Here is a 12,442-nt window from a genome sequence, read left to right on the forward strand (position 1 = left end):
TTCAGGTTATAATTTTATAAATCACATCAATATTTCTAAAAGATCCTTTTGGCAATGTGATCCCTGAGATAATCTTCTAATGTCCTGCAAGTGACAATGACAACTTTCCTTGAAGACAGTGGGGACTCTGAGGATACTCCAGGAATTTTAACAGTGCTCCACTTCACCTTTTCCTCTTCTCCCTCTCCCCCTCCCTAACCTGGGGCAGGGAACAAGATTACCTTGAGTTATTTGTGTTCCCCAGGAAGGAATTATCTCCCAAATTAACAAGTGAATCCCAACACACCATCAGGGGGCCCTGGGACCCCCTGTCAGGGCACACCTGAAAGGAAGCCTTTGAATAGCTTCTTAAAATCTCCCTAATGGACAGAATTGCTGCATCTGGGACAGGAGCCCCCTGTGTTTTCTCCTTTGCTAGCACAACAATAAAACTTCTTTTTCCTTTTTCTCAAAACCATGTCCTTGTTATTGAATTGGAATCCAGGACAAGGACCAAACTTTCACTTACAGATGATTAAGACTTCTAAGGGATTCATCAGCCAACCTGATAATACACTCCTGCAAATCCAGCTGCTCAGAAAGCTGAGGCAGGATTGCAAGGTCAAAGCCAGCCTGGTCAACTTAGTGAGAGGCACTGTCTCAAAATTTTAAAAATTTAAGAGGCCTAGGGATGCAGTTGCAGTTCAGTGATAGAGTGCATGTGGCAGGCCCTGGGTTCAATCTCCAGATGGTTAAAAAAAAAAAACAAGGAAAAAGGAACTTATTTACTGTTCAAATTGTTTTTCTTGCACAGTTATATTAATTCTTTTTACATCTGTGAAGCACATACAGATCACTATACACTTTGGCAGAGTTTGAATGTCCAACATTCAGGTATTGCCATGGTGATAGGATTCATAGGTGGATCTTTAAGAGGGGAAGAGGCTGATGAAGATTAAGGCCCTTATGAAGAAGCTCCAGAGAGTAGGGGTAGGGGGCAGTGGGGGAGAGAGAGGAGGGTGGAGCTATGGAACAGGCCAGTCAACAAATCATGTCCATGCCATTCATTGCCATGTGTAATGTCAAAGGAAATGCAATGTTCTTGGTGTCAAATAAGAAAGGACAACCAGAGATACTGTCAGTCACTAGTTACGTTCATTCCAACAGTGCACACTACACCGAAACCCACACAAATGTCTGTGCAGCCTGTTAGGTAAGAATAGGGTCTCAGGTCAGAGTTCTGGGCTTCAGTCCTGCTTTTGCCATTGATCCCTCTATCACTTTGGAAGGTTTGCTTTGTTCTGTATCCTGTGCCTGTGTGTGCATGCATGTTTGCTCTTAGAGCCTCACTTTCTGTAACAGAGGTCCCTTCACCTTCTGAATATAGCCCTCATTGCTCTAAAGTTTTTTTTTTTAATTTTCTCTCTCTCTCTCTCTCTCTCTCTCTCTCTCTCTCTCTCTCACACACACACAAGATTAAGGAGACAGTGTTATCTTTTCTTCTCCGAGTTAATTGCCCTCCAACATACTCAATATAGGAAGGAGATGCCTGCTGAGGATCTAGGAAGTGAATATCTCCCAATTAATAAATGAATCCTAACACAAGTGGAGTTACATTCCACTTGTGCTCTGGGGGCCCCCTATCAGAGCACAAGTGGAATGTAACCCTTGAAATTCCTTCAAAACTCCCCTATTCCTCCTGATCCAGAAAGTCACATTCTCCTGAAATCAGAATTGGCCTGACTACCACACACATCACAAGACCCTGTTGACAGATATTTGGATTGCATGGGAGAATTGTTTTGGTTATACATTTCATTTGTTTTACATCAGGGCCATAGACAGGGACATCAGAAGGTCCTACTGTTAGTGTCAACACAGATACAGCTGTCAGGAAGCTGAAAAGGAAATATTTTAAGCAAGCATAAAATGGAGTCAGGGCAGAACGAAACACCGTTACTTTGGTTCTATTTCATCTATTAGTGCATTACAGTTGAACATAATAGCTGGGTTCATTTTGACGTAATCACATGTGCAAGGAAGTTAACTTATTCCATATCAGTCCCTGGTACCTCCTTTTCCATCCCCTCCTCCATCCCCTTATTTCCCTTCCTCTGCTGGTTTATCTTCCACTCATTTACTTATTTATTTTTAAATGCTACTTTTTAAATCCTTCTTTTCACATGCAGAACTCACCCAATAGAACAGGGTGATCCTCCCTCAACTCAGCTGGTGTTGCATTAAAAAAAAGTTGGACAGCCTCTTTCTTCTCTGTGGTTAGAGGCTGAGGTCAAATTCCACCAGAGAATGGCAGGGAGACAGACCTGTCCTGAAGCCTTCCCAACTCATGTCTGTGAGAGGCACAGGTGTGCTCTAGTCCTGTTCAAGCGTCACTGAATTATAGATGGACAGTACCAGGCAAGTACTTATGGCTTCCTGAGCCCGAGGAGGAGACTGATTTCTTATCCTTGCTCATCAAATAAATTGTTCCTGAGATGTAGTCTCCAAGCCATTTGGCTCCGTTGGGGTAAAGAACAAATGGCAGAAAGGAACAAGGAATTCTGACTCTGTTTTCAAGAAGGCAGCTTTGGAACAAGAGAGAGCCAGGTGTGGTGTTACATATCTGTCATCCCAGCTACTTGGGAAGCTGATACAGAAGGATAACAAATTTGAGGCCAGTCTGGGCAACTTAGGGAGACCCTGTCTTATGACAAATAATAATAATAATAATAATAATAAAAGGTTGAGAGTGTAGCTCAGTGGTAGAGCACTTCCCTAGCATGTAATTCCCTAGGTTCAATCTCTAGTACTGAAAAAGAGAAAGAGAGAGAGAGAGAGAATCAGGATTGTGTTCAGTGAAAGGAAGTGAGACTTCTCATGATTCAGAGACCTGGGTAGTAGATAAGGAAAGCACGAGGTTTATACTGAGTTCTGAAGACATTCCTGGAGGGACTATCACTTAAGTGTTTATCCATAATAATTTCTCAACTCCATTAAAGATACACTAAGAGGAATAATTGTATTAACATAAATCAGAAGGCCATATAGATAAACAGAGTCATATACACTGGGACTGCAGACTCAGGATTTCTTGCTGCCCACCTTAGAATCTGCTCATATTTACAGCCTTACTACCAAAGGATAGCTCAGGCAGTGAGATTAGGTTATTCTGCTGACAATTCTCTGCAGGGACTTCTTGATGTCCTTGTTCCTCAGACTGTAGATGAAGGGGTTCAGCATGGGGGTGACCATGGTGTACATCACTGAGACCACCATACTCTTTCTGGAGGAAGTTGAGTCAGATGAACTGAGGTACACCCCAAGGCCTGTTCCGTAAAATAAGCAAACAACAGATAGGTGAGACCCACAGGTGGAGAAGGCTTTGCACTTCCCACCTGAGGATGGGACTCTTAGAACAGAGGAAACAATTTTACAGTAGGAGAAGAGGATCCCTGCGATAGGCAGAAAACCAGAGATGGTGCCAACGAGAAATATGACTATGTTGTTAGCAGAGGTATCAGAACAGGCAAGTTTGAACAACTGAGGCACATCGCAGAAGAAATGAGGGATTTCTACATCTTGGCAGAAGGTCAGTTGTGACACCATCAAGCTGTGTACCTGGGAGTCCACAAGACTGATGGAGAAGGACACCAGGGCCAACAGGCCACAGAGGCGGGGGTTCATGATGATTGGGTAATGTAAAGGGTGGCAAATGGCCACCAAGCGGTCATAGGCCATCACGGCCAGCAGCAGACTATCCAAACATCCAAAAAGGAAAAAACAGGACACCTGAGTTAGGCAACCTGTATAAGTGATGGATTTGCTGTGTGTCTGGAAGTTCACCAGCATCTTGGGAATTGTAGAGCTGCTAAAGCCAATGTCAGTCAAGGACAGGTTGGAGAGGAAGAAGTACATGGGGGTGTGAAGGTGGGGGTCAGAGCTGACGGCCAGGATGATGAGCAGGTTCCCAAGAACCGTGACCAGGTACATGGACAGGAACAGTCCAAAGAGGACAGGTTGCACCTCTGGATCATCTGAAAGGCCCAGGAGCAGAAATTCCAAGACACCTGTTAAATTCTGTGGTTCCACATAGCAGAGGCACCTTTTAGGGAAAATAAATAAATAAATAAAGGTTGGAATAAAGAAAACAAGCACATTGGGACCCATTACTGTGTGTCATGAATTAAAGCAATTCATAATGAAAGCATACACACTTGTGCTGGAGATATAACTCAGTTGGTAGGTGCTTGCCTCATATGCACAAGGCCCTGGGTTCAATCCCAAGCACCACAAAAAAAAAAAAAAGGATACACACTTGAGGATCATACACATTAGCACTATTTTTTAATTATGGCAAATACTTTCTCCTTTGGATTCTCTCTGTGGTTTTAGTTCCATTAATCTGCTGAATCTAAATCCATGTAAATCTGCTGGGAGCCATCAGCCAAGTAGGTATGACAATTTCCTTGCCAGCGTACCCCCATGTTTCTTTAGTGGAAGGACTCATGGAAATAGGACATTTTGCAGGACATTGCATGTAAGGTGACCTTGCTCAAGGACCAGGGCAGGATCCGTGTTTAGGGTGTTCCCCCTTTAGAATAGGGTGGTTTAGCATAATAGGAGATTAGGGTGTTCCCCCTTTAGAATAGGGCGTATCCTGCTGCTGAGTTCCTCTTGAGTTCTTAGGGTCAGACAGTATATTGGGGAGACAGAAGACCAGGAGTAGTGAATTTGGGCAGAGTGTGGATTTGGGCAGAGAACGTGGATTCCCCCAGAACGTGTTTGTAGACTGCCGGTGTGAAATCGGGAATAAAGAATTGCTGTTTGAATCTACAAGCTGTGTGGAGACTCGTGATTTGTGCCCAGCCAGAGACTGCGGCATAAATCCATTTTAGAAACTCTAGGAAGAAGAATCTATGGGAGCATGGATATCTAGAGATTAAGAAAAGTCCATAAGCATTCTAAAATATGAGTCTCCTCCATTGACTGGAACATAAATGTGTTAGCTTTCTCTTACTGAAACAAAATACCTGCGATATCCAGTGTAAAAATAAAAAAGATGTCTGTCACTTGGTCCTATTGCTTTGGGCCTGTGGTGGCCCAGTAAGGATGATGGGGGCACGTGGCAGAGGAGGCCTGCTCATCTTACAGTGGCCAGAAAGGAAAGAGAGAGGACGGGGCTGGGGTCCTGATGTTCCCTTCAGGGGGACGCCCCCAGTGACCTTACTTCCTCCCACTAGCCCCTCCTCTGAAAGGTTGCACTAACTCCCGACAGCACACAGGTTGGCCACCCAGCCCTTGACACATGGGACTCTGGGGGACATTTTGGATCCACTCTATAGCAGTAAATATTATCCTTCTCTTTTAAAGAAAAAAAATTGTTCTAATTAAGGAGTCCTCCCTCCCCCCCCCCCATACAAGGGATTAAGCCCAAAGGTGCATGCCAGGCAAGTACTCTACCTCTTAGCTACAGCCCCATCCCTATCCCTTCCTATTTTTTTTTTTTTTTAATTTCAAGACAGGGTCCGGCTAAATTGCCTAGACTGGCCTCAAACTTGGAATTCTTCTTCCTTAGCCTCCCAAGTAGCTGGGATCATAGGTGTCCACTACCATGCCCAGATAAATAATGCTTTAAATAGTCAAGTGTACTTTATTTTACTCAAATGCAGTTCCATAAATTCCTTTGTAGTGGACTGTTTATTTATAAGTACCCTTTCACGTCAGACATGGTGATGCACACCTGTAATTCTGGCTAACCTGGGAAGCCGAGGGAGGAACATTGTGCTCAAGGCCAGCCGGAGAATAGCAAGACACTGTTGCAAAATTCACATGGAAAGGGCTGGACATGTTGCTCAGTGGTGGAGTGCTTGCCTAGCACATATGAGGCCTAGCCTTATCCACCACGAAAAGAAATAAAGAAACAATAACAACAAGAAAAATATCCTTTAATAGCTGCATAACAAAGAACCTGGCTGGATATAGGCATAGACTTGTAATCCCAGTGATTTGGAAGACTAAGGCATAAGGACCACAAGTTTGAGTTCAGCTTGGGCAATTTAGTAAGACCCTCCCTTTCTCAAAATAAAAAAATTTAATTTTTTTTTAAAAAAAGAAAGGACTGGGGATATAGCTGAGTGGTAGAGCACTGAGGGGTTCAATCTCCATTACAGAAAGAAAGAAAGAAAGAAAGAAAGAAAGAAAGAAAGAAAGAAAGAAAGAAAGAAGGAAGGAAGGAAGGAAGGAAGGAAGGAAGGAAGGAAGGAAGGAAGGAAGGAAGGAAGGAAGGAAGAGACAGTTAGTGGGAGGGAGAAAGAAAGAGTGAAAGAGGAAGGAAGGGAGGAGAAAGAAGAAGGAAGGAAGGAAGGAAACCTGTTTCCTCCTATGGAGGCTGCAGGAGATGGGATCCCTAGAAGCTCATGCCATGGGCAGGAGCCCATCCTCACCACAGTGAAAGCCACAGGCAGCCTCTTTCCTTGAATGCTCCTGCATCATAGAAAAGGGAACTGGAGCTCTTCTGTCTGCCTATGCCAACTGTCCTGCCTGTGAGGAGGAATCAGGGCTCCCCACACTCCCTCCACCATCGCCGTCTGACCCTCCCCCACCACTCACTGGGCTGTGCTCTGTCCCTGTGTCTGCCCCCCCACACCCCCCTTGCACTCACTGGGCTGTGCTGTGTCCCTGTGTCTGCCCCCACCGCCCCCCTCGAACTCACTGGGCTGTGCTCTGTCCCTGTTGGGGCATGGTGAGGAATTGGGATCCACTGCTGTTCCCAGCTTGGTGAATGGTGAGGACCCAGGCTCCGTCCTCAGGGGCAGCAGGAAGGCAGAGTCAGTCTTGGATTGACTGATGCAAACAGAGGCTTTGAGAAGAAGAGACACAGATATCAGAGCCCACCAGACTGGCACCAGCATCCTGAACATCTCCAGGACACAGAGTCATTATTTGTACTTAGACAGAGTGCACAGAGCTCACGATTAGCATAATTGGTCCTCATTCTCCCAGTCTCTGAGGACTTGCTAATTTTAATGGAAAGAAAAAGAGGAGAGCTTGGGTCCTTCCTCCTCTAGGGAGAAAGCTGGCCTGCAACTTTGGCTTCTCTTAAAACAAAATGTGATTCTTTCTTCATTTAGTTTATGACTCTTGACCTTGATATCTGTAAGTCCATCGTTTTCATCAACCGCTGGAGGAAGAACTGGGTTTTCTATAAAGAATCTGAGGCAAATTCCATGTTCCCAGTTAAGATTTATGTCTCTTAAGAAAAAATTTCTCCATTCTGTTTGGTAGTCTTTGCTTGGGAGTTTTGGTTTATATGCATGGAATATTTATGGGGGCTTCTGCTTATTTACATAACAGCTCAAGTCCTAATTTTTCTTTTAAAAGTGTGATATTAGTATACTAGAAAATGGCTATTGATGAAAGAAATGAAAGCCACAAATAAATGGAACACTATTTCCTGTTCATAAAGTGGATGAATACAGTTAAAATGTCTACTAACCAAAGCAATCTACAGATTGAGTGCAATCCCAATCAAAATTCCCATAGCATTTTTTTAGAACAATTCCAATTTTTTTTTTGTACTGGGGATTGAATTCAGGAGCACTCCACCACTGAGCCCCATCCCCAGTCCTATTTTGTATTTTATTTAGAGACGGGGTCTCACTGAGTTGCTTAGCGCCTTGTTGCTTGAGGCTGGCTTTGAACTTGCAATCCTCCTGCCTCAGCCTCCCAAGCTGTTGGGATTATAGGCATGTGCCACCACCATGCCCGGCACAATTCTAAAATTTATTTGGAATGTGAAAGTCTCTTGATAGCCAAAGCAATCTTGAGAAAAATGAACAAAAGTGGCAGTATCACACTTCCTGATTTCCAGCTATATTATAAAGGCATGTAATCAAAAGAGAATGATACTGGCATGAAAACAGACACATTGACTCATGGGACTGAACAGAGAATGCAGAAATAAGCTCATGCATATGAAGGTAGCTAGTCTTCGACAAGGATACCAAGAACACCCCACAGGGAAGAAGGGCCTCTTGAAGGAATGGTGTCTGAAAACCTGGGCATCCACAGGCAAAGGAATGAAATTGGACTTACACAAAAATGAACTGGAATAGATTAAAGACTTAAAGGTAAGACCTGAAACCATAAAACCTTTGGTAGAAGACATACGGTTGAACTTCCTTGACATTAGTCTTGGCAATTTGGACTGGCCACCAAAATCAACTAAAGCAAAAATGTTTCAAGTGTGACTACATCAAACTAAAAGTCTTTGTGGTTTGAGTTTTTGTTCATTTTTTTTTCAGCAAAGGAAATAATCAACAAAACAAAAATGAGTCCAGATGATAGGAGAAAGTATTTGCAAACCACATGTCTGACAAGAGGTTAATATCCAAAATATGTAAAAGAAACTTATACAACCCCAAAGCAATAAATGAGTAAGTAAATAACTGAATTTAAGAATAAGCAAAGGTCCTGAATAGGCATTTTTCCAAAGACATACAAATAGCCAACAGGAATTTGAAAAGTTGCTTGACATCATTCAACATCGCGGGGCATGCAGATCAAAATCACAAAGAACTAGCCCCTCCCATCTGTTAGAATGCCTTTATGAATAAGACAGAAGATAACATGCCAATGAGGATGTGCAGAAAAGAAAACCCTTGCACACTGGTGGTCATGATGTAAATTGCTACAGCCATAGTGGAAAACCATGTGGAAGTGCCTCACAAATGTGAAACTAGAACAACGGTAGGAACCAGCAATCCCACTTTGGGATATATGTCCAAAATAAATAAAATGTGCATCTCAAAGAGGTCTCTGTACTCTCATGTCCTTGCAGCAGTGTTCACAAGAACCAAGATACGGAAAACACCTAGGTGTTTGTTGCTGGGTGAAAGGATAAACAAAATAAGGTGTGTATATACAATATTCAATATATTTTTCAGCCATAAACAAGAAAGAAATCTTGCTAAATGAAATAAACCAGACACAGAAGGAAACTCCTGCATGATCTCACTTAAATGTAGAATCCAAAAAAGTCAAACTCACAAAAATAGAGTAGAAAGGTGGTTGCTACCAGGTCAGGGTGGAAGAGGTTGGTAAAAAGGAATAAATATTTATTTATGAAATGAAAAAATTCTGGAGCTTGATGCATAGTGGTATCATTGTAGGTAACTATGTTTTGATTACTTGAAATTTACTGAGAGCTGCGGAGTTGGCGCAATGCTGCTCTTCTCTCTGGATCGTGTGATGGGTTGATCGTGGAGGAAGGCCAGTGCTGTGCAGTGGACACCCAGCTGGATACAGATTGTGTGCTGTGAGGATTAGCCAAAGCAATCTTGAGCAAAATGAGCTGGTGTAGTGGGAAGTTCGACCCTTGGGATGGAAGAACAGGGCATCAGGAAATGGAGCCCGCCTGCCAGGCAGGGAGTTGCTGTGTGGGGAGGAGAGCCACAGGGAAGGGTGCTGGGGTTAAAGTCCTGCTCATTCTCCTTTTACATCCACTAGGCAGATGACATTTCCTCACAGCCAATGAACATGCCACTGTTGGCACAACTTAGTACTGTAAATGTCCCTAAATATTTAACTGTTAATTGTAAACCTGTTACCAAAACTTGTTCTGAATTTCTCATAAAAATGAAGTCTAAAAAAAAAAAAACGAAAGAAATTTACTGAGAGATCTTAAGTGTCTTCACCACAATACACACAGTGATCACATGAGGTGATAGATATGTTAATTAATTTGATGTATAAGTATATCAAATTATCACATTGTCTACCTTGAATTTGCATAAGTTTTGTTAACTTTGCTTCAATAAGGCTGGAAAATCGATTTTATTCTTATCTATGATGTGTTACTTATAACTTGCTATTTCCCTTAATAACCAATGGTGTCACACAAGGCTGCAGTCACTCAAGAGTCGGCTGGAGAAGACCTGCTTCCAAACTCACTCCTGTGGCTGGTGGAGGACTCAATTTTGGGGGGCTGTTGGTGAAAGGCCGCCTCCACCATGCGACCAGCGCACTGGTTTCATTAATGAGGTTCTTGGCATAAAAGTTAGCTAGTGAGATCGTAATAAAACACACAGACTCAGTTACCTTTTTCTATGACCAGGTCCGAGACGGCTCCCCCTCTGGCTCTCACCTCAACCACCCGGTAGGGCAGCAAGGATTACTCAGGGCTAGCAGGAGAGAGACAGAGAGAGCACGCCAGGGAGTAGCCTTTTATTGGGGAACAAGAAATTTAGGGGAGAATTCCATCCAATGAAGATTGAGGGGGGCCGCACTCCAAGGTCAGGGTCAGTGATTGGCCCCCGGGGTCAGTGGTCAGTCACACCCCCACACAGACAGGCCCTCGCACCAGGAGAGGGCTGGGAAAGCTCCAACACAGATTAGCCAGAGCGCCTCAGACCCAAACCAGGAGTTGCCCAGTCACGTGTGAGAATGGCTCCCCACAGCCACCCTTAGTTCTTTGCTGCATAGACTTCTGCATGAAGCAGATCACATAGGGCAGTTGGTTTCCATCAGAAAGAACAGATAGGTGGGGTAAAAGTAGAAAACCAGAAAGAATCCAGTGTCTTTTTATACCCTAATCTCAAAAGTGACATCTGATCCCTTCTGTCACATAGCATTGGTTGGAAGTAAATCGCCAGGTCCAGACATGCTCAAAGAAATGGGTGTGCACAATGGCTTGCACACAGGAGGTCAGATCGGTTAGAAACATGTCAGAAGCGGCCCACTACACATGCTTGCCCCCTGTCAGGACACCTGGCTCCTCGCACACTAAGATTCTGGAGACCTTCCTCCACTGTCTGACACAGCCCCAGCCCACCACACCACCATGCTTTACCAGAAGCTCCCTGTAGCCGAACTGGCGTGGGAATAGAAATGGACTCTGATCTTGATATTTCTGAAGATGGCCTCATGCTGTTCCAGGCCATGCAGTCAGAAAGCCAACAGGGTTTCTTTTCCATCAACAGTGTCTATTCACTGACATCACAACAAGCCAACAATATTTAACAAATGTCTCCAGGGCTTTGGACTTTGGGTCATGTAAAAAAAATGTTCATCTTGTTGCAGAATAGGATGAATCTAAAGTTGAGTCTACAAACAGACAAAGAGAATAAAAAAATTGAACTAAATAGCATTCAAATTTAAGTAAAATTGGAAATTATTAAAATTGAGCATCTGTATTTAATAATATTGATTTTAATTTAACAATTTATGTATTTATTTTGATATAAGATCTTGTAGAATATTACAATATATATTATAGTACTATGAAATATGTTATATAACATTAATACGTAGTTTTTGGCAAATAATTATTTAATAATAAATTTTAAATATATTAATTACATCTTTTATAATAGCTAATATTACATTATCCTGTTTTATGATATTATCTATATTCTATGAAATATAGAATGTTTTCTAGGATATTATGAGATTCAATATGAGGAAGAAAATAAATTTGGAAATGAACTTTAGAATTTATTTCCTCTTGCAGGCATGTTGCTTACACCACTGCCTGAACATGGAGGGTGGGTGAATTCCCGATGCTGGCCCTCTGCAGGTAGCTGGCACTGGAGTGTAAACCTCCTTCCTTCAGCAGAGTCACAAGGTACCTCTCAGGGCCATGGGTGTAGCTAAGTGGCAGAGCACCTGCCTGATGTGCAGGAGGCCTTGGGTTCTATCCTAGCACTGCAAACCACTCAGCCAACCCTCAATACCTCCCAAGTGATGTCATTCCCATTAGAGAAACAAAGTAAAATCCTTCTCTGTCTTTCTAGAACCTACAATTCATTGTGTACAATATCACTCTTGCATCTTGAACCACAGTAATGTATCTTTTAATATCTGATATTAGTTTGATTAGCTTTGTTTAACAGCTTTATTGACATATAATTCACTTGCAATGTCATTCACCCTTTGATGATTTAATGTCTTCTAGCCTTTTCATACACATGTGAGACCCTATGAATTTTAGAACATCTTTATCACCTCAAAAACAGACTCTGACCCCTTTTAGCTATTTCCTCCTTATCCCTTAAAAAGATGAACAAAATGCATAAAACAAATTAAATACAATTTGAAATGAATAAAAAGCATAGAAAAATGTAAAGAAAAATTTTGAAAATTACATTGGTGGTGCATGTTGAGTGAGCATAAACCATACATTCCCAATTTTTAAAACTCTTACACCCATAGGAATAGAGTCCCCTTTGACTAGGACTCCATTTACAATCCCCTCACTATCTACCTTGACACTATTAATTATCATGAATTTAACATTGTGGAAACTAAGTGATTCATTAAACCTTCAAAGATTGTTTGGGGGAAGCCCCTCACAGAGGAATGATTCTTCTGATTAGGTCCTTGTAGAAATTAAACATTCCTTAGGGGACACTTGGTACATTTAGTGAAAGCAAAGAAAACTGATGTTTTCCTTGGAGGAAATGAG

At 42.5% G+C, this 12,442-nt stretch overlaps 1 protein-coding gene across 1 annotated transcript; it reads right to left on the reverse strand.

Moving 5' to 3' along the window:
• Positions 1–3,138: 3,138 nt before the first annotated feature.
• LOC143401270 (olfactory receptor 7E178-like) lies at positions 3,139–9,991 on the reverse strand. Its single transcript, XM_076858493.2, has 3 exons — positions 9,931–9,991; positions 6,589–6,838; positions 3,139–4,081 (listed from the first exon to the last, which is right to left on the reverse strand). Exons 1-3 carry the CDS (start codon positions 9,989–9,991, stop codon positions 3,139–3,141), a joined length of 1,254 nt encoding a protein of 417 aa, XP_076714608.2.
• Positions 9,992–12,442: the final 2,451 nt, after the last annotated feature.

This window comes from Callospermophilus lateralis, chromosome 1, assembly GCF_048772815.1.
Source record: "Callospermophilus lateralis isolate mCalLat2 chromosome 1, mCalLat2.hap1, whole genome shotgun sequence".
Lineage (NCBI taxonomy): Eukaryota > Metazoa > Chordata > Mammalia > Rodentia > Sciuridae > Callospermophilus > Callospermophilus lateralis.

Excerpts from the sequence above, each read along its gene's own strand:
- LOC143401270 (XM_076858493.2), bottom strand. The coding sequence starts at position 9,991 with ATGGTGGAGGCGGCCTTTCACCAACAGCCCCCCAAAATTGAGTCCTCC. Across the intron at positions 6,839-9,930 it reads GTCCTCCACCAGCCACAGGA|CCTCTGTTTGCATCAGTCAA; the intron begins GTGAGTTTGGAA and ends TTCTTCTCAAAG. Across the intron at positions 4,082-6,588 it reads CAGGGACAGAGCACAGCCCA|GTGCCTCTGCTATGTGGAAC; the intron begins GTGAGTGGTGGG and ends TTTCCCTAAAAG.